The 22,440-nt window shown below is 38.2% G+C and overlaps 1 protein-coding gene across 1 annotated transcript; it reads right to left on the reverse strand.

The window, feature by feature from the left end:
- Positions 1–485: 485 nt before the first annotated feature.
- Positions 486–21,336, reverse strand: suclg1 (succinate-CoA ligase GDP/ADP-forming subunit alph). The gene is made up of 9 exons (XM_080879493.1): positions 21,197–21,336; positions 19,247–19,347; positions 15,975–16,091; positions 15,522–15,734; positions 15,055–15,112; positions 12,689–12,772; positions 10,177–10,328; positions 5,719–5,907; positions 486–1,499 (listed from the first exon to the last, which is right to left on the reverse strand). Exons 1-9 carry the CDS (start codon positions 21,228–21,230, stop codon positions 1,473–1,475), a joined length of 975 nt encoding a protein of 324 aa, XP_080735619.1. The 5' UTR covers positions 21,231–21,336; the 3' UTR covers positions 486–1,472.
- Positions 21,337–22,440: the final 1,104 nt, after the last annotated feature.

Below are 22,440 nucleotides of genomic sequence, written 5' to 3' on the forward strand. Positions count from 1 at the left end.
TAAGAAAACCTATTACACAACCCAAATGAAATTTGTTATGCTAATAACTAAAAATCCAACCACTGAACTGAAGTTCCTCATTAGTATGTCACACAGTGCACTTGGCTAAGTGTTCATTTTATTTACTTATTTAATATTTTTCAGCTTAGATGCCTCCACTCAACAATTTTCCTCATAACCTCTGGATGTTCAGTGGATAAATGTCACGACGCAAGAGTCGTGCCCACGAGCTAACGGAGAGAAGAGAAATCTGTTGAAGGTTTTAGATTAACGATTATGGGTGTTGTGTTGTCTTAAAGTCAAGCGCAAGGACAGGCTTCATTTTTCAATACTGACAAAGGAAATGCTACATTAGATACTGCATTGAGTTGCAGATACTCGTGGAGACCATCCCTGGATAGACGTGACATTACGACTTCCACTCTCTTCACGTCCTTTCATTCAATAGTGACTTGAGGATAAATGACGCTTCAAAGAACTTAAAGGACACTTTGCTCACAATTTATTCAAGGGACATATTTGTGGTACTGACTCTCGACAAACCTCAGAGCAGTTCACGCTCCAACAAAGAGAGGTTGAGTAAAAATGGAAGGTGAAACAAAAGCTTAGTCTATTTTGTAATCTCAGAAATTCCTGCTCTCCCTCAAAGATTGGCACTGACAAGCTGATACTAGTCAATACTAGTGTTCGACTTTATGACTGAATGTGGTAAATTTGACTTCTAATCTCTGAACGAAATAATCAATTGGCCTAATCATCGTTTCTCCTTAAGAATGAGTCAAAACTGAAACCAGATGCAGTGACTTTACAATGGCAGTCAAATGAGGCGTTTTCAGAAGTGGGATTTATTAACATTGCAAGAGAAGCACTTTTGTCATAAATGCTCACCTGGCAGTTGTTTCTGTATCTATACCACATTGCCTGCACCTTCTGCATCCCCATTTAAGTGATGATTTGTACTTCTCGAGTTACTTTAATGATGCCTAAAAATCTAGGGACAGCAATGCCGTTCTACAAGGAGACCACATCTGTTTCTTACATATGCCACGTGAAAGTACAGGCGACACAGCTGACAAAATGATATGAGAAATGTTTGTTATTCGGGTGGGCAACCAGTGAAATTAGTGATGAAATCCATCATAGAGCAGGAACAGCAGAACAGAACGAAACAGATCACTGTGGCGTCGATCCGTAAGCTGCCGACATTGTGTGGAGAAGGAAAACATCCATAAAGCTTTTCATAGTGTACAATGGTTTCTTTAGGATACCAGTAAAACACTGTTTTATTCTTTCCATTTATGTGCAAGGTATGAGTTCATGGCAGAAATTACAATATAAACACTTCGTGTGCGTATCGTAGTTGAAATAATCGGGGTTTACAGACACTGTAGGGGCATATCCACCTCCAGACTCAGGCTGCTCATTTCAATTTCGAGGCAGGGGGTAAGAGGTCAGCTGCCTTCTTGCGCAATTTACAACATCTTCCTCTTCTCAAACTCCTGCAGAGATGGACAACACAGAGGAAGAAGAAAAGAAACAACGTGACATGAAGTGAGACAGACGTGAATGATTTATTCATGCAGAATTCACTCAGCTCTGTTTTGATCCCATGTATCAGATCTGCTGTTGAAGGGGGAAAACAGAGGCGGCTAGAGCTGTGGAGTGCCTGTTTTTTTTTTTTTGTTTTTCTTTCCTGGAGAGTGCAAATCATGTAGCACGCACATCTCACTAAGTTCCAGTTGCCAGCATTAAAACAGCACACTTCCTCTGATTGATAGGGACTACCCATCTGCAAAAATCTGATTTATGCGTGGTTATGGTTGTTCTGTTTATCAGCACGGTCCAACCATGTGACTATAAATGAGAAAGCATTATGTTAGCCATTAAAAAGGATGTTGCTATTTACATATTCAATTTGGGAAATATCACACAAATCATAGGATGATAGAATACGTCGTTCCCAGAGAATTTTCCATTCCACAGGAGGAAAGTAACTTAATGCAAAAGTCATTTATCAGGTCTACAGAACACACAAGTAGTCATGCACATGTCGGCCTATTCCTCTGTGGCGTCTGGATACCTGAAGGTCTACTGCCACCTTCAGGAGGAAACAGGCTTGTGTTTGAATAATGTAAAATGCTCGGTAGCCAACGCAAGCGCATTCTTTAAAGCAACAATTAGATGGAGTGGGAGGAGGGAACTGGGGAGCCATGATCTTGTTCACCAAGTTTGTGCTTTACAGATGAGGTACAATTAGAAGAGGGGAGGAGGTTAGGCTTTTGGCTAAAAAAAAGGAAAAAAAAGAAAAAAAATTAGAGGACACAAAAAAAGGGTAATGGGTTGGAAAGAGTGGCAAGAAAGACAAGAGGGGGTGTTTGTGACAAGCAGACAGATGCTTTGTTGGTCCGTGTCAACAGACACTAACTCAAAGGTAGGAATCATAGCACTAAGGTAAGAAAGCAGAGCCGTCTGTGAGGGAGGGGGAGGAGAAAAAAAAAAGGAAGAAGAAAAAAAGAAGCCTTCTTTGTGAGACAGCGTCTAATGGTTGACAAGTCAAGAGCAAGAGGGGGAGTAAAAATGAGCAAAGTAGAGGTTGCCACTCAAAAGCGACAGGTGAGAACACGCCTGGATTGAAACTGGGGAGAGCAGACGAACATGTAATGTGAAAGAAAAGCAAAACCTTTACAAGCGAGCAATGACAGCTGTGACACTTGGGCGCGGATACATGAAGAAAGCAGGCATTGTAAATATGGTCAGCACGCCTGCTTTAACTTTTAAATATATTACAAAAACAAAATCCAGATTCGATATTTTTGTGTCTCCATAAACCTTTGCAGCTTTATCAGCGGGATTTTGTAAACAAGTAAAAGGTCATAATTATTCTTCCTTTGCATATAAATTAAGTTGTTCTCAGATAAATATAGGTTTACTGATTTCTTCTCCTTGCACCCAGCGCAACTAAATTTTGCCTTTGTTTATCATTGCGAGTGTGTTACTACTAATTTTTGGCTTTGTGTGGGACGTGGAAACCTACAGGAGCTTATTGTATTTTTTGCATTTCTTGCTGGTCTGCAGTGGGCAGAGATTGTTTTGAAATGGATGTCACACACATAGTTCAGCAACAAAGGAATCTCATGACATTTGTAAGGTTGTTTGCTTATCACTAATACTGCATGATAAAAACCACATCCATGCAGCTCTGTTGAAGATTTTTTTTGTAGTGGGGTGCACATAAGATTTTCTTTTCCCCCTTAATTTGGGCGTTTAATGTTATTTGGAGATTCAACAGTTTAGAAGTTGTACTGTAACAAAAACATACAGTACATGCAAAGAAAATGTTTTTAGTTAACTTGAATAAGAAATAAAAAGGGTGTCCTAGCACTGCTGAAACAATAAAAAAATGGCACAAACACTAAAAGGATGATCACAATCCTGAGATCTGTGGGAAAGAAGGTGCAGCAAACAAATTGTAAAGATGAATAAAATATTCCACAATAAATATCAGGAAAAAAGAGAAAACTTCAGGCTTTAAATCTTTTAAGGCTATGACTTTATATCTAGTTAAAAATGAGCCATGAACTGGTCGTTGTCTAATCTTCATCCTGTTACCCCCCGTCTGATAGAAAAAAAGCCGCTGATTCAGTGCGTTAGTGCAGCTTGATGCTGAAGATGTACACCTTGTTCAGTTTCATTTTCCTGTCTAACATGCATTAGACAACAAAGGACCAAAGTTACACCCGAGGAATAAATATTCCTCATTCTGCTGCATTTTATTATTAATATTATTTTTTTTACTTTTACTAAATTTTCAAATGGCTACACACAGAATGACAGAAGGAGGCACTATTAGTATACTGTGTCCTACTTACAAGTGAGCTCTCAGTCTGAACTTGATTATTCTTATGATGAACATGGTGCAAGGATTGGAGTGGGAACAAAAAGCAGTCATGTTCCATTAAGATGTTTAAGAGGTTAAACTATTATTAACACTTGGAATTAGAGATTTTACTGAAACCTTGGCCCTTCTGAAATGTCAAAGTTTTCTCGAGCTCACAAAATACTGTTATAACATCTGATTGCATTTGATGACGCATGTATAGATTTCTGCAGATGCACGTTTGGACTCCTGATGTTCAGGTTCATGCAGGTCAGCTGACACAGTAATTCCCCGGTTGTTGTTCCTGCCTGCGGAGATACCATTATTTCTACTTTCTTCTCTTACATGTTATTACTCCGATTAAGGCAGTCAATGAGATTAACAGAGATGTATGAACACAACGTGCAGCAATATGAGCAACCACGCAGCACGTTTTTCATCATTACACGCAATGATTATGAATTAAACTTTGGGAAAGAAAGTCATGTAAATCTATATCTGCGTGCAGTTGTGCCAGCAGTGGTAATGAAAGTATAAGATGATGAATGGGTGTAATACATGCTTTCACTTTTTATACATCTTGTTAACAGTTCTTCCCTAGAGATAAACTGAAATAAAGAGGCAATGCCAGCAACTCTGCCACAGTAAACACACATTTATTAATTTCTGCCCTTCTCTTCTGCCTTTCTTTATAGCATATTAAAAGTCCAATCTCAGCCTTTGCTACTCAGAAGAGATAAATAACTAAATAAACCTCCTTACATGAGTACATTAACTGTGATAAGAGATACAAGTGACCAAGATCACAAGATATTTTGGTCTGCAAACTAAAGAGAAGAATTATCACAATTTCACTTACATGTAATTATGCTTAAAATATGTTTATTCATTAGTTGATACATTGCATAAACTTTAAAAATAAAATAAATGCAAACAAGTATATTTTATAGTTCTACATTAAACAATGAACCACATATTTATGCATGGGGTAGATATCATAATTTTTTGCTTTCTATGCATTTCTTGTCCTAATTTTTAAATTGCATGTATCTGAAAAAACATAAGTGTGACATAAATTGTTTGGGATATAGTTAAATTAATAAGAATTCTGCTTGCTTCTGTTTAAAGCGAAGCATTTTTAACACCGTTCCCACCAATGACTAAATATTCCAGCAATAAGTATTTTCATATCATGCGATACTGTTAAATTTAACTATCAATCAGCTCTGATCCACACACAGACACATGGGGGGGATTAATTATTTATTGGATCACCTGCTGAATTTGTAACTTCGCCCATGACATTAATAGTCTCTAATTTTTGTGGCAGTTTTGTTTTAATAGAGAGAGAACAACTAAAAAAAATGCATTTTTCACTCAATGAAATTCAAATAGATTTGTATATATGTATGCATGTACAGTATGTAGGTAAAGTATTTAAAACCTATTGATGTGGTTTTTGCCCTTTATTGCAACTTAGAGACAACACTGTTAAACTAACTTCTTAAAGACTACAACCACAAAAACATGACAATGTAATTTCACCTTTCATTTTCAGCAAGACTCTGATTTTAGGCGACAAAATTGGGTTACTCTAACAAATACCAGCTCTGGATCAAGCTTAATTTCACCATGACAAAACCATGCAAATACACCCACCTGGGCATTTGTTATTTATGGCACTGCTAGCTAAAAAGCTTGCTGTTCTCAACTGATCTAAAGTTGCCTGCAGTCATTTCTGACAGTTATCAACCACTGACACATTGGAGCCGTACTTTCCATCACTGTTCATGATTACTAATCTTTGAGCCTTTGAATATTTACTGGTCCAAGTGACTCACCTTGAACATAGTGCTGCCCAACTGAGCAGGGGACATGCTGACTACAACTCCAGCTGACTGGAGGGCTGCAATCTTCTCTTTGGCTCCACCCTTTCCGCCAGCGATGATGGCACCAGCATGGCCCATTCTACGGCCAGGAGGAGCAGTTAGACCAGCGATGAAGGATACCACAGGCTTTGAATTATCACCCTGGAAAAGGAGGAAAAGGAAAATCGGAACATAAAAATGGGGTGAAGATGCACAGAAAAGGGGAAACTGCTCAAGAGAAAGTGTCAGATGCAAATAGCATCAGAAAGCACAAGAAGAGAAAAGTTGAATCCTCTTTCTGCACCTGCATTTTATTCATTCATTAGAAATGAAACACCCCTTGTCCTCCTATTAGAGAATCCCATGATAACAGGCTTGTCTAACCTGCCATCTCTGTCTCAGTCTGCAATATTAAAACAAAAGGGTCAATCAAGCCATTTAATTGCATGGGTTGGTGTATGACCAGATAGGGGTTCAGGCTCCCGCCGTTTCATATCATCTCATTTCTAAAATGGTAATTAGTCATGTAGGCACTGATTAGCTCAGCACCCATCTATACTGCTTTCTCACTGATGGATGATACATTCAACAGTTAAGATCATTTCCAAGGTGAAGAGAGCTAATATTTCATCTTCACCAATAACACAACTAGCAAGGGGGACTGTGTGTGTGTGTGTGTGTGTGTGTGTGTGTGTGTGTGTGTGTGTGTGTGTGTGTGTGTGTGTGTGTGTGTGTGTGTGTGTGTGTGCGCGTGCGCACATGAACAGCAGCTAATATTTCATACTTAGGAATAACAACATAATTGCAGAGGACTGCTTGGTGCGTGTGCGCATGCACAAATTTAAACTAGCGCACAAACAAACACAAGTGCACGCACGCAGCCTTAGTCCTGTGCTTTCAACAGAGGCTGTGGCTCATCCGGTGAGCTGCTTTCAGAGGGTGAATGTGGGATGCTTTACAGCCTTTACAGCAATATAGTGAGGTCCTTCAAAGACACCCACTTCAAACTGCCATTTCAGCTTCAGATTCAAACCTGACACTGGCAGGAACAAAATGGCAGCTACTAATATATACTAGAGATGACTTCTGATAATTAAGACTCACAGGACATATACCAGCCGGGGAAATGCTGAGGACCTTGGCTCAGAAATGCACCACTAATGAGGCATTAACACTTGAATAGTTAACAGGGAAATGAAAATAGGGAGGGAACATCATTTTAAAGTGCTCTAAATATGTTGGAAGCATCTGCTCTATGCATCGAAAATGTATGCATAAAAACAAATTAGCACAAACAGCCCACTCAGTATTCAGGAGTCAAATCACGTTCTAAATAAACAAACCAACCTCGTGTGGATCAAGTCTTAAATCTAACTCAAACGCAAGAGGTTTAATTACTCCATTAATCCCTGCTTCCCCGGGCTCCAAGTAACAACTCATACAGGGAAGGGTGTCATATTACAATATCCCTTTACCCGTCTTTTGTCTTCCACTGTTAGCTGTACAGATTTATTACCTTAATTATGAGACCAATCGCATAATATAACGTTCTAACACCTCCTCTGTGCCAACATGACTGGAAAACGCCTTTGTTCTATAAACACAAAATACCCTGCTCTAAATTGAGGAATTGTTTTCATAAGCTTAAAAGTAAAACTGGGACACACAGGTGGCCTCACCAACATGATGAGGGCGGGGTGTAAATAACATGTGCCAGCGCTTCAACTTCAGACTTCATCCAAACTACAGCCTTCCTTCATTTTCAGGGTTTTTTTTTTTCCCTCACAGAATAAAATGTTTATTTAAAAGGTCAGTGGAGATGGGGTGAGGACATTTTATTTATACATACCCACCACAGTAGTCGAGGTGCCAAATACTATGACGTATTTGGCATGCATGACCCAAATTTTAATATGGCGTGGAAAGCCTTTTTCTGTTAGAAAGCCTGTGAGACTCTTGTATTGATAAACCGCTGATACAGGTGATGTTATAAAACCACTTTTTACTTGGCAATAGAGGGCATCAACACCAATGAAGGCTTAATGCTGACATATGCCCTACATCATAAAATCTGACAGCAGAACCTAGTGGGAAGTATGAGTTTGTTTTCTTGCATTTCACTGAATTAAAGCAGCGGTAGACAAAATAGTGTGCAGTAACTCAGCTGTAACACTGATGGATACTGAAATCAATACTTTCTCCCCTTTTGGTCTAATATGTCGTTCGCACGTCAGGAGATCAATTTATTAAATGTTGCATAACATAAATCAATCATGACACTCAACCTTTAATTTCAATGGGCATTGAATACACAACGTGTCCAATGTGGCACAATTTGTCAAGCTAATGCGAAACGGGGCATTTAAGAAACAGTTTTGGGTTTAACGTCTTGAAATGAGTAATGTGGCCCTCTGTGAATACATACTGAAAAAGCTCAGCACAAAACTGTTTATTTCACATGAGATATTTTAATCTTTCCTGTACTGGCTGTGTTGTGCCAGGTTCAGCCAAGGCTCAGCTGGGAAAAATAATAATTTGCTAAAAATAAAACGCATCCCTTCAATAAAACCCAGTTATTATGGAGTATGAACCTGTTTTTGAAAGATGTCGAATCAGTTCGGAGGTCTGGTTATATAAAAAGAGAGTGGATGATGTAACCACGCTAAAAGACCAGAGAATAGTAGATTTCAAACAAATTTCCCACGTGTGGGACTAATAAAGGTTATCTTATCTTATTTGTGGTGGTGCTGGTGTGTCGAAATTTTAGCAAATAAAAAAAAAAAAAAACTGATCGATTTATACTGTAAAAAAACAAACAGAAACAAGAATGACCTCCATGATTTATGAAGTCTGCTACATGTGCTGCGCTCTAGGGACGGCCATATCGTTTTAATCTTTGAGCGTTTGTTGAATTACACAGAAGTTGATAGTTTATGTGACGACATGTTGGTCTGGTAGTGAGCATATCTGCTGGTAGAAGGTGATGGCAAGGCACCGTTGATACTAAAAGATGGAAATCCAAAGACTATGCCAGCTCTGTGTTCAAATCCAAAATAAGATTAATAAAAATAAGAGCCTTTTTGAAAAATCACAAATCTATCAGAGGAGATCAAACCAAATACCAGAATATCAAACAATGACCATTAGAGAGATGTGTAAGATTAATGCTTAAATGTGGGATTTCGTTTGGAACAAGACATAAGGTGGGTTGATCGCTTATATCACTGCTGTCAATCAAATTTAATCAAATCACACCTACGCTACCCTGATGACGCACATTGCCTGTTTTATAATGTGCTTGACACTAAACAATAATATTTGATATGTTCTTTTTCCCTCCACTCACCTTAGACCTTATTTTAGATAAATCCAAGTTTCAAATCAAACTGAAAGTTTACTGGACCAGGTTTTGGAGTTTTCCACCCTGCGATTAAAACCAAGAAGATACTGACAGAAGCAAAACATACTTATGTGTATTAACATTTTATTTTAAGGTAGCCTACTGCTTATTCCAGACACTGCCATTTTCACTTATGGGAGCACACCGCTGGCAGTGCATCAGTGACTTGAATTTGAATGTATCCAAATCTAGAAAAGTTGAGTTAAAGTAAAAACAATGTCTTCAGATATCCTTCTACCCTTTTTCAACTATTACAGTTAAAGAATGCCATTTTATGTACGATGTTCTACACAACTAACTTTCAACATGAGATCTGCAGCTTACTCCCACGCTCTGCTGGGCTTTTTCTTGCATGTGTTTCATTTGAACTGTCCCTTCCTGTCAACACTCTGGGTGATTGGGTGGCGGGTGTTTGTACTTTATTTGTAGAGTGTGAGAAGTTATTCTCCTGAGACGCCAGGAGGAGATTTGCATGCATTAGAGAAGCTGAGGGCAAATCAAATTCATTTCTTAGCTCGAGAGCACCATAAGCGCGCACGTGGACACAGAAGCAAACACATGCACACGGAAAAATTAACAGGCTAAAAGTATTCAGACCCCGAACAAAAAATTATTTTTTAAATATATACAAGTTCACAGCCACTGGGATACACAAGTCAATCCTCACCCGACTCTTTATCATATGTGGTCTCACAAAAGGTTCACTGTTCATCAGCACTGCTGATTTCAGAACATGTCCTGTGAATCATACCTTCATCCCATCTGTCAGCTTATCTTGATCACACAAATCACACTGACACAGAGAAGTAAGAAAGCCAGCCTGAAGATACGATCACGCTCATAGCTCATATGATGGCTTCCAGTCTTCACTTGAGCTGACATATTTTGAAAGGGCATAACTGAGAGCTAATTCAGAAAAGGATACATTTTTTATAAGAACAGATATATGTGTTAAGGTGAAGCGCTGTGTGAGGGGATATTAGCAGGAGAGTGAAGTGAGATTATGGGTGTCCAGTGTGTCATTTCCTTACAGAGTTGTGCTGTTTCAGGTACTCTGCTGCATTCTCCTCTGCATTTCCTCCAATTTCTCCAATAAGAATAATGCCCTCCGTCTTGGGATCCTGCAGGAACACCTCCAGACAGTCTATGAAGTTTGTGCCATTAAATGGATCCCCGCCAATACCTTGCAGGAGACAAAGCAAACACTTGATAATGATAATGCCTGTGAAGGAGGATCACATGGCTGTTCAGGCTTCATCAAATAAGCAGCCGCTGGAAGCCAGCTTCACGTCAACAACATCCGATAACCACTACCAAGATAATCTGGGGATGCTTTGCCCGGACTGTTTCACACAACAATTAATATTAACTGATTTAATTTCCCTGTAAATCTGGTCTCATTTTCATTGAGCAGTGCCTTGATTAGCAAATGATGTACAATATACTGTATATCAAGTGACTTTTAAGCTCTAGTTTAGCATTTCAGCAGGGCAAAATTGACTCTGCACAACAAATAAACATTGGACACAGATCCTTTAAATGTCCTACTACTTGCAATGCCAGTGCTGACCAGTGACAGAGAGCTAAAGCAATGAGCTGGAAACGCTGTACAGCTCTATAAAATTAACTGCAGAGTCATTTCTGAGACATTTTGTTAGGGGAGAAAAAAAAAAGTTCAACTGGACAGAGTCAAAAAAACCAAACATTCTCAATCATTTTTCAGTTTTACCTCAATTGTCCCAAATCATCTGCATCTCTGTGTGGTACTTTAATGTCTTTTGTTTCATATCCAGGAAACAAAAATTACAAAGCTTTTGAAAACCACAAGGGTGCAATAATCATTTTTAACAATACTTTCCATCAGGATCTACAAAAGCAAGGGCAAATCTCCACAAGACAAATCTCCACAGACTCAATGTCTTCTTAATTTATATTCGCACCATTAGAAAACCTGGCAACACCAAGAAAAAAAAATTACATGCATACTAATCAAAGCGCACCCACATTAACAGCAACAAAGATGACAGTGATATTAAATATTGCATTAACTGTAATTTGTTGTAGCCCCTAGGTCATACTCAAACTTCAGAAGTCACGAGCAGACCCACCAATAAACTCCGTTTAATGAACTCTACAATATTTAATACTGTTGCGGCACTAGATTTATGAAGTCTGGCTAGAGGACACTCCATAATTAAAATGTCTAAATAATGATGAAGCCAAGTTGTTTTTCATTTAATTCCAGAGTCCAAGTAGCTCTTTGATATGGGTTTTCTGGTGGCACACAAGTTGGCCAAAAGAATTTGTTTTTGTAAAACAGTTAATCTTTTGATGTTTTGCCAAGATGTAACAGAGCTGGATGTGATTGTGTCGTTACTGAATGTCAAGATGTTCTAATAAAATCTAAACAGATATTCTGAGCTGCCTCCTAGAAAGCAAACATGCTGATGCTCATACTGTGAATAACAATAGGGAGCGATACAAAATTGACGAATGAATACACTGGGTTTTTAAACAGCGGGAAACAGAGTTTGGGAAAATGTCACAGGTTGTGCTATCAAGCAGCATGTGTTGTTAATCCATGCTGTAAATCAATGAATTATTAAAACAAGGCTATGAGACACTGTAGAGAAAGTAGGGTAATAAACAGATGGGTGGGTTAATGGAAAGTCCCACATAAACATGTGAGATATGCAGAAAATATGATATTACCTGCAATCCTTTATCTGCTTTTATTTACCAGCTACATTTGTAATAAATGTGTCATTATTTTACAGAATGTGTAAAAGCTAGTATTGTCTTTTTTGAGATGTACCTAAAAAAAAACAAAAGAAGCATGAATTTAAGAGAAAAAAGGATATATTTAAGATATATGGTACACAATCACATTTTATGTACGGCTATAGATGAGCGAGTGAGATGAAAAACACTATCCTTAAGATTTTCAGGACAAAGACTTTTGAAAGTAAGTTTCTATATCCATCTGAGCCACTCAATGGATCGGTCCGATCTCAATAGGGCTCTTCAAAGATAGCAGCACCTTTAATGCTCAGATCTGAGAGGAATATTCTGAGCACTGATCAGAAAAGTGCCTTTTTATTAGAAAACGTCTGAGCTATTTGCTGAAATGTATTAGCATCTGATGAGTTTTAGAGCAAGGTGATCTTCCAAGTTCACCTTCCTATTTCTACAGAGTCCTGTAAAATATTCTTTTTTTTTTTTTATTTAATCTCTGGAGTAATTATTAAAGATGAAAGTCTAATATCTTATCACGTCTAAGGTCCTGCCAACATTCACAGTGAGGTTTAAATTAAATATAAGGATGTGATGTTGAGTGCTTGGTAATAAGTGACCAGCATGTCTTCAAACCAAATGCAGCACATACTAATATAAAATTCTCTCTGTTCATGCCTACAAAATCTCCCTGGCATCTACTTCGAGCAGTTAAAAGCTTGTTTTATGTTGCACAGATATAAAAAATGCATTCAACAGCACTGCGTGTTCAGTTTAAACTTAATATGCCAAAAGTCATTGGTAGCTTACCAACACAGAGTGACTGGCCCAGGCCTACTTGCGTAGTTTGATGCACAGCTTCATATGTCAGGGTACCCGATCTAGAAACAATGCCTGAAAGAAAGAACTTCTTAGGTTTCTTTGCTTACAGTTAAACATCATTAAAAGAAATATTGGTCAAAGGTGATATAATAAAATAAAATGCAGCTGCCATTTTTTTGTCAACATCTTTTCACCAAGACATAAAATACAAAACGGATCACCATCATAACAGCTGCTCCCTCTATGCTGCGGTAAAAAAATAAAAATATAATAATAAATGGCAGGCGATTTACTACATATATAACAGGACTTCCTGTAAAGGTTCACTAGCCGGGAGCACATGCTGCACGTCAAGCTGTCAACAGCAGGAGCTCGATGTAAGATCTAAATAGTGCTGTGTTTAAAAATAAAAAAAAAGGAAAAAAATTTCAACCTGGAAAGAAAGGCAGCGTGTTTTTCTTCAGCCATTTAATGACTGTGGTTGGAGAAGCCTGAACCAACAGGTGAGTGTTATTCATTTTGAATTTTGACCCCTTTATTGAGTGTCCCTGTTCAACTACTAGTTAGCACCAGAGATGGGCAATAACGCGTTACTTGAAAAAAGTAATCAGATTACAGTAACGAGTAAAGTAAGGGATTACTATTGCAAAATCGGTAATTAGATTACCGTTACTTTCCCATAGGAACGCTGCGTTACTGCGTTACTAAAACCATGATTTTTTTGCGAGAATGTCTCATGACAGTGACGTAAGCGAGTGCGACGTTCGTGACAACAGCTGTGTGCAGATCAACAATGGATCACATATCGATTGTGGGAGAGAGTATGAGCGTGCAGCGTTTAAAGCGTGGAAGTACTGACCTTACTTTGAGTTTGATTCCATAAAAAGTGACAAAAACATTAGTGTCCGTTGTGCGTAGGAAGAAAACTTTTTACAGCGAAAAAACCCCCTAAACTTCCAAGAAAGCATCGAGTGCACAACGACGTAATGGGAAACTCACAGAGAAACTCGCGGATTCATCAACTGACCGCAGCACACCTGCACCAGGGTAAACCTCCGCCTACCCTGCTCCTGCTTTACAGGTGAAAATAGAGCAACAGGACCGCTGAGTCTTTGACTTTATTTATTTTCTGCTGTGTTTTACTTGCATCTATTTGAAAGAGTGAGTGTAAACACAAAAAATATTTTCTTTTATGTGCTGGAATGTGCAGAAAATAGGTTTAAATATTAAACTAATTTATTCAAGTCAGAGAATGTTGCAGATAATTACATTTTTGCTTGATGCATAAAGTTAAAAGATTAAAACTAATAAAACAAGTAAAAAAAAAGAGACTTTTCCATTTGATTACATTTTGTATGATGGATTATGCAGAAAAAGTAGAATTGGGCTGAAAGATCTATCGCTTTATCACCTCTTCAGGTTGTAAATCGTGTTTTTAAAAAGTAACTAAGTAACTAAGTAATTAATTACTTTTTAAAATAAGTAATCAGTAAAGTAATGGGATTACTTTTGGGGGGAAGTAATCAGTAATTAGTTACTGATTACTTTTTTCAAGTAACTTGACCAACACTGGTTAGCACAAATATCTAGTGAGCCAATCACACGGCAGCAACTCAGTCATTAGAATGAGAAAAGAAAGGTGATTTTAAGTATCTGAGCGATCCATGGTTTTTAAATAGCCTGATGTACTGATCTGAGTATTAAAAAAAAAAAAAAAAAAAAAAGCTGTTGATCTGCTGGGATTCCCATCTTTAGGGCTTACAAAGAATGGTGTAAAAAAGAGAGAATATCCAATGACAGGCAGGTCTCCAGGTGAAAATGCCTTGTTGATGCCAGAGGAGAATGGCCAGACTGCCTTAGGTTAATAGGAAGGCAACAGTAACTCAAATTACCACTCGTTACAACAAAGGTATGCAGAAGAGTATCTCTTACACAACTCTTCAAACGTTGAAGCAAAAGGGCTACAGCAGCAGCAGATACCACTCATGAACAGAAAAAAGGAAACTGTGGTGACAATTTGCACTGGACCACAGAAGACTGGGGAAAAAAGGTTGACTGGTCTGAGAAGTCTTGACTTCTGTTACAGCAGTCGAATCTCTAAGAAATGTTTCTAGCATCTTGTTAAATTTGTGCCATGAAGAATTAAGAAGGTTCTGAAGTTGAAAGGGAGTCCAACCTGATACTGGCAAGGTGTGCCCATTTAAAGTAGCCAGTGAGGGCATACAACACCATGTAAGCTCTCTAGATTTCACACATTCTTAAATACATTAACTTTTGGCATTTTAAAGTTATATTCAATTATGCTTAATGTTTAAAGCTTTTGCCTGTGTGACCTTAGACACATCACCACTCACCGATTCTTCCTTTCTTGTGAATGTGGCCTGGCATGATGCCAATCTTACATTCCCCAGGCTGAGAAAACAAATAAAACCCACATATTTCAGTGTATATCTAAAAAAAAAAACACATTGTTTTTTGCAGTTCACATTTGCAGTTCATTATTACTTCATTGTAATTTTTTACAATTTAAAAACCTGTTTTTAAACTTTTTCTTCTATAACAATAAGTAATAATAATATAATAAATAACAATTTTTAAAAAGACAGTCATTTGTCATTTTCTCCATTTTATCTACTGGATAAACTCCCATGATATTAAAAAGGAAAAAAATCACTGTTATTATTAATGCATTAAATCTCAGGGAGTCCATGAGAAGGAATTTGGGCTTTCAACCCTCTCAGCCACCCCCACTCACAAAAAAAAAAAAGGAAATAGAAGTAAGTATATTTGTCCTCCGCTGTGTATTTATGTATGCACTTACATTAATGACTCCTGGGCAGTTTGGGCCTATGAGGCGAGTAGCGCTCTGGCGCAGAAGCTTATGTTTGACTTTAACCATGTCCTGCTGGGGGATGCCCTCAGTGATGCACACCACCAGAGGTATCTCTGCGTCAATGGCCTCAATGATGGCTGCTGCCGCGAATGGAGGAGGTACATAAATCACAGAGGCGTCTGCCCCTGTGCCCTGCTTTGCCTGAAGCAAAGAATAAAAGGCATTGGCATTGCATCAAAAAAAAAAAAAAAAAAAAAAAAAAAAAGGGGGACATTCTCAAGTTATGAAACAGTGCCACCTAATGTTACGTTACAAAAATCCATCTGCAAAGGATCACAGTAGGAAGAATACAAACTACATATTTTAGTTCTTGTTTTTAAAAAAGAATTACAACAGCAATAAGCACAATTACAACACAATTAGACAAGGAGTCACACACACCTCCTTCACAGAGTTAAAAACTGGCAGGCCAAGGTGGGTCTTGCCACCCTTGCCAGGGGAAACTCCTCCAACTAACTGGGAGCCATAGTCGAGAGACTGCTGACTGTGAAACGTCCCCTACAAGTGAAGAGGAAGAGAGCGCAATCAGTTTGTGTACACATGTGTAATGAAATGGGTACAGCCACTTCTACTGCACCAACATTGAGATATCATTGCAGACAGAGTGGAAGTAGGAAATATGATGCCATCCAAGATTAATCACCGGTGCTGCTGAGAAAAAGGATAAATACAGAAACTAGGCTGGATTCTAGCAGGGGGTGAAGGCACCGGTAAATATATTCAATGAGAAGGAATCTAAATGATCTTGACAAATAAGTAATGATGTAAGCTAAGTTTAATCTCCTAGCAGAACATTTGAAAAACAAATCAAAAGCAGCGTTGGATAGTCGCCAGCGCAGAGTGTGAAATATCTCCCAAGAAAGTTAGTTTACAAAATATTTCACACACTGTCACTTCCATGTGGGCCACGGAGAACATGTCGTGCTGCACTGCCAAGGTTTGTGCATTTTATTCTAGACACGCAGGAAAGCGATTCACCACTTTGCTTCAACCCTGCCCATAGAAACGCGTAAAATATGATAATCTCAGACATCCTAGCTCAAGCATCGGGTTAAGCATAGTTAAATCTCAAGAGTATACACATTATGATGCACTAATACTTGATCTGCAAACACAAATGGGCTGTTTATAACAGTCTGTGAATGCTGTAACTTTAGTAAGACACTTTTAACTTCCACGCCTACACGTAAACAGAACATTTAGAATATTTCACATGATCAAACTACAGTTTCAATAAAGAGCTGAAAGCAACTGGCAAACAATATATGTGCCGTACACATGCTTTAAGACTTACTTCAATGAACAGGATACAGCCGCAGTAACACTAAGGGATCACAATGCATTTTGTAGATCTGTGAAAGAATAATTTAACTGAACCTCAGTTGCACCTTCGCAGAAAATGAGCTCATGAATTCAGACCGAACTGATTTTCTGCTGAACGAATCCTATCTGCGTGCAGTCAGTTAATTATCACTCGAGAGGCTGAAACAATGTAGATGGAGCAGCACAGACCGTAACTACAAGCGCAAATAAATGACCTTAATGTAAAAATTATAACCAGCCTATTAAGAGGAATTAGAAGCTATGAATCAGCATTTTCCCGCCCATTTGTAATATAGTTCTTCACCCTGCTAACTTTGCTGTTTTTGCCGGTCATTATTATCGCAAATGTTGGTACAATAATTTTGAAAAATGACTTGCTTATCAAGCCAGGAAGACACGGCAATGTGCACTCAATAGCACTTGCTTCATTTCTCATCCTTTTCTAATTACCCAGAGTGTTCACTAGAACTATATTTAACAACCTTTTATTATGTTGAAGAGAAAATGGAAGATGAAAAATGAAATGTGAGGAAGGACGCGGGGCGGGGGGAATATAAATCTGTGAAGTCCACGTTTCTGGCTTGTTGAACACACTTGCCAAGAAGATTGTAATTCTCCTTCACTGCCACTTTTCAAAGCAAATCACATAAGGTTTTTCATGCACGGAAAAAATAATAAATGAATCAAAGGCTCAACAATCTGCCAAGCAGAGTTAAGCTTGGTTAAAACCATGATAAAGGGTAGTTGTTGGGGGGAGGGGGGAGGGGGGGAGACAAGTCAAATTAAAAATGAAAATTATTTTCTATTTAAGAATAAGCTGGAAAAATTAAAGGATCAAACTTGATTTATAAGGCTGAAACAAATCCACAGCAAACAGCAGAATCACAGCAGTATCAAGTGTTCCAGCATTTACACAAACTTAGCATCAGGGACTTTTTACCAAACACTTTTACATTTTGCTAACTTTAACTATTTAAATTATTACAGTGCCGCAAAGCCTTGAGCCACCCCTTATTTCTTTGTACTTTACTTCAAAGGAGCCAGGCTTTCTTGTATTTTTAAGGTGCTCTTGAACAATACTTCTCTGAGCTTTTTGAAGGTCTTTCAAAGCTGTTCTTTGGACACTGAATGTTTTTTCACTCATTTATAGCCCAGTTCTTGACACTGACCTATGAACAAAGCTCAAGGGACAAACCAGCGTTGTGTTTACATAGCATTGAAAAAAAAGGTTTTTAAAAAACTGTTTTAAATTGTAGTGATGGCAAAGCTTAAAGCTCTACAGCATATGAAGAGTATCCGAAAGTCTGGATGTAAAAAATCCAGGAAAGACATGCACCAGCCCTTCAGCTGATCCTCAACTGATCACTGATGCCTCATCAGAAATAGACTCGCTGGAAGTCATGTCCCACAGGTACACAAGAATTGGATTGAAAGTCAAATGTAAAAGAGTCCTATGGAGTGATGAATCCACGTGTGAAATTTTTGGTTTAAGGCAGGTGCAGGCTGTGTCATGGTTTGGGGCTGCATTTCAGCCAGTGGTGTTGGAAATCTTGCCAACAATTCATAAGTGTTGGACTTATGAACACAGGAAAATCCTCAGAGTCTGGACCTTAACTCTATTAAGAACAGAACAAAAAGCAGTTAACATCAGAAGGTCATTCAAAACAGCTTTGAATAACCTTCGAGAAGCCTGGAGAACTATTCCTGATTATTCCCTGAATGTTTGCACATGTTTTAATAAAGCTCTGCACTTACTTTCCGTTTTCCCAACAAAACAAAACAAAATGACCAGCAGACCAAGGCTTTTGCACAGTACAGTATTTGATTCCATTTTAAACCTTTTAAACAACTTTCAAATTGTTAGTGAAATTATGATTCTCTGTTTTGACATGAGTATGTGCCCTGAGAGAATAGAGTAAGGACTATGTTTGGGTTGTTAAGGAGTAATAAAGGATTCTGCTCTCCTTGGGACAATGCAGGAGCTTTTCTTCATCTTAGCCAAGGTTTTAATGCTAAAAGGTCTGAGACAAATCTCTAAGACACAACAGACTTATTAGGCTGTAAACATAAAATTAACTTGAACTACACTGACATAACTTGTGCCATTAAAACAAAACTGAATTTAGGCAGAAATAAAGAATGAGATTTTTACAGCTGATGGAGATGCACTTTTAAAATGTCCTTCTGGTAATCTTACTCATACAGAAAGTCTTTGACATACAAAAATGAGGAATTGTGTGTGCAGTAAGGAAAACCTGAGATTTCACAACAAGATTGCAGTAACTTAAACTGATGTGAAGCAAAAACAACGAGAGGTTTTCAGTCCAAACCTGCTTCCCCGTGAAACCTTGGCAGATGACCTTCGTGTTCTTGTCGATGTACAGGTTCTTTCTTGTGCCTGTGTAGCAGTGTCTGACTCCACTGTGCTGCACTAATGGACGGGGGAAAAGGGAACAACAGAGTTTTTTTGTTATTTGTGAGAACTTAACATAGAGGCAAGACTACACATTAAACCTGTTTTGTTCAAAGGAGACATGTTTTGCAACAAGTAAACTGCAGTTTCTCTCAAATCTGAACCGATCCTAAACCACTCTTCTCACAGTGGACAGCAAAGTGTTTAATCAAATATTTACCTTTCAGGGGAACCCTAAGCTCCACACTGTTTTTGGCAACAATCTTTTACCCTCCAACTATCCTTCAAAGTTGCTGAGCAACATTTAAAACTTTCTTTTAAGACTTACAGAGATATGTTTTACAGAAAATGTTACCAAAAAAAAACCCCACTCAATTTTTAAGACTTCTGTTCAGTTTTATGATAATTTTAGTTAACCTACGGAGGCATTACAAGTTAGTTAGTGTTTGGTGTAACAATGTGTCCAGCAGCTGCAGGTCACGACTCAGTTGAAGAACTTTAATCAAGGTTTATGCATGCTGCGAGGCATCTGATAAGACAAAGACTGTAGGTATTACATAATCTCACCTAACAGGTAAAATGAGAAATATGCTGCACTACTCACAACATGGCTATGAGACACTTTTACTACTATACTACTGCATTAATGTCAAAAGACTATGTAGTTAAACTCCCCTCACAGCAGAAAATTACCATGGAAATCAATAAAGAATCAAATATAAGAAGAACTGATAGTGACATTGACGACATTAATATAAATTAAAGCTCATCAGTCTCCAAGCAGCAAATGGGTAGCTAGGTGTTTCATATTTTACAATTCACATCCAACTGCAAGAAAAAGAACAATGTATTTTCTCATTGTGCGTACACACAGTTCGAAATGCGTTTTCTATACAAATATTAATTATATTAAAACTGCATCTGTCTGACTAATAATTATTATTTCAGTTCTTGCAGTTCCTTCAATGTCATGTGAGACTCGAGCTTGTCTTGTGGTGATCCTTTCTTCCCTCTTACTCACTTTGTGAAGCTACTATTCAAAAATAAAGGTGCAGCCTATTTACTAAGAGGACACTGCCAAAATAAATAATATGACACCGCGATCTCTACAGGCTAAAACAAATAAACTCACAGGCTTCTTTTGCCGAACACACTGTCCTGTAGCCCAAATGCCCCAAAATCATTCCTGTTTTTCTTTTTCAGTTCAGCCCTAACGCGTGTTTGTGACTGGGCTAATATTAACCAGCAGCCTGACTAACTGAACTTTGGCCCGCTTTCAAACCTCCCAACAAGACACAATTTATCAGTGAGATAAGCAAAGTTCATCTTAGCTAAAGTCTCAAGAAAGGCGTACTAAATTAAAGTTATGTCGCCCTCTAAAATTAACGCAAACTTATTTTTACATTTTTTTAACTGTCAGAAAGTAACATGCAAATAAACTGCCTCAAAAAGTTCATTTAGCTGCTTTCAGTTACTGCTCGATAACATGGGCTGATGAACCTGCTGTCACACACAGCCGTTGTAGTTCACAAGACATGCAAGGTCAAAGATCAACGATCAACAATTAACACTTGTACGGAAGCAGGCTGGTAGGTGCTTAAAGTTAGCCTTACGCTAAATAAAATCTAAGGTCCTGCTAACTGTCAGTGAGTTTTCCCTGCATTCCTCTACGGTCTCCAGGCTAACGTGGCTAACTAACGTGTAAGCCCCCTGACAGCCAACCCACAGGAGCCTTGCTAGCCGGTGCAAAACTATACGTGCCTGCAAAGCTAATGTAGAGCACACAGACGGTAAGTATACGTGCGATACCGAAAGCAAACTGTCAAACAATTTGTATGACTAAACTATTGTTTGCTACAATACTTACAAAGCAGCCTAGCAAACAATCTGCTGTGAGACATCTTCGGTCATTCACCAATGACACTGGAGACTGAGGACCTCTCACAGGGATCTTAGTTGACCATAAATATCCCGGTGGAATCGAGAGTTTTAAAGAAAAGCACTATAACAAGTCGTTAATTTGCACTGAATTTATAATTGTCAGTATTAACTCAAATAAATTACTATTATTTATTTTTAGTAAGCGGTGAGCTTGACAGTTGCTACACAAACACCGGGGTTAAAAAAAAAAAACAGGCGAAAAGTAGGATACTTGAACCCACAATGAACTATGGGTAATGAAGTTCTGACACAGTACTTGAAAGACAGCACCAGTGCCATAATGGCACTAGAGGGCGCATAGATCATGTTGATGTGGATAATGCCGCTGAATGTCACTTTACAGGACCCTGAGCCAGAAATAAATATTGTATATTGTGTTTAAGATGTTTGTTTCTTGACCTTGGAACAGCAGTAATTTGAAAGGGTTCTAGTTCACCAAGGTCCTGGCAGTCTTAGGAGCTTGAAAATAGGGCAACTGAACTTATTTAAGTTTGTTGAAGAAGTTTTGCCTCTCATCCAAGAGGCTTCTTCAGTTATAAAACCAAAAGGTGGAGAGTGCTGGGTATTTAAACTCTAGTGGGGATTGTCTCTTAGGAGGTGGTCGTTGACCCACTATTAATCATGTGTGTAAACACATGAGCCAAGGTATGAAAAAAGGCGTGGATCATTACTAACAGTAACAGTAATGATTCAGGTGAAACCATCGTTTTTGGAGTCCATATTTCGAAACACATTGAGGCGATTGATGTTTGAACTAGCACAATATAAATACATCTGAGGCTTTAGGATATTTTTAACTGCAGGACACAGGTAGGACACACACACAGATTATTGCCATTTTGTGAGATTTTATTTGTTTATCACAGGTACAGTAAAAACAAAGGTATTTAAACTTTTATATAGTAAAATGATACATAACAGTGAATATTACCGATACATCCAGAATACAATGCACAGCTGTAATCAACAAAACCAGACCACCTTAAATATATATATATATAAAAATATTAATATTAAACAGCCGTTAAATAATCTACAGACATCTTCAGCTATTAAAACTGCCGAGGTTTTCTTTCTTTGGAAATCCCATTCTAAAGCAAAGATAATGTGTACTGTTGCAGACTTACGTGTAACTCCTACTAAGAAAAAGGAGCTTATCCTACGTGAGTT

This window comes from Rhamphochromis sp. 'chilingali' (genome assembly GCF_963969265.1).
Source record: "Rhamphochromis sp. 'chilingali' genome assembly, chromosome: 4".
Taxonomy (NCBI): Eukaryota; Metazoa; Chordata; class Actinopteri; order Cichliformes; family Cichlidae; genus Rhamphochromis; species Rhamphochromis sp. 'chilingali'.

What these genes read in the sequence shown, in the direction of transcription:
- suclg1 (XM_080879493.1), bottom strand. Translation starts at nt 21,230, where the DNA reads ATGTCTCACAGCAGATTGTTTGCTAGGCTGCTTT. An exon ending in ATTGTTTGCTAGGCTGCTTT is followed by an intron (nt 19,348 to 21,196) that starts GTAAGTATTGTA and finishes CCCGTCCATTAG; the next exon opens with TGCAGCACAGTGGAGTCAGA. An exon ending in TCACAAGAAAGGAAGAATCG is followed by an intron (nt 12,773 to 15,054) that starts GTGAGTGGTGAT and finishes TCTTTCTTTCAG; the next exon opens with GCATTGTTTCTAGATCGGGT.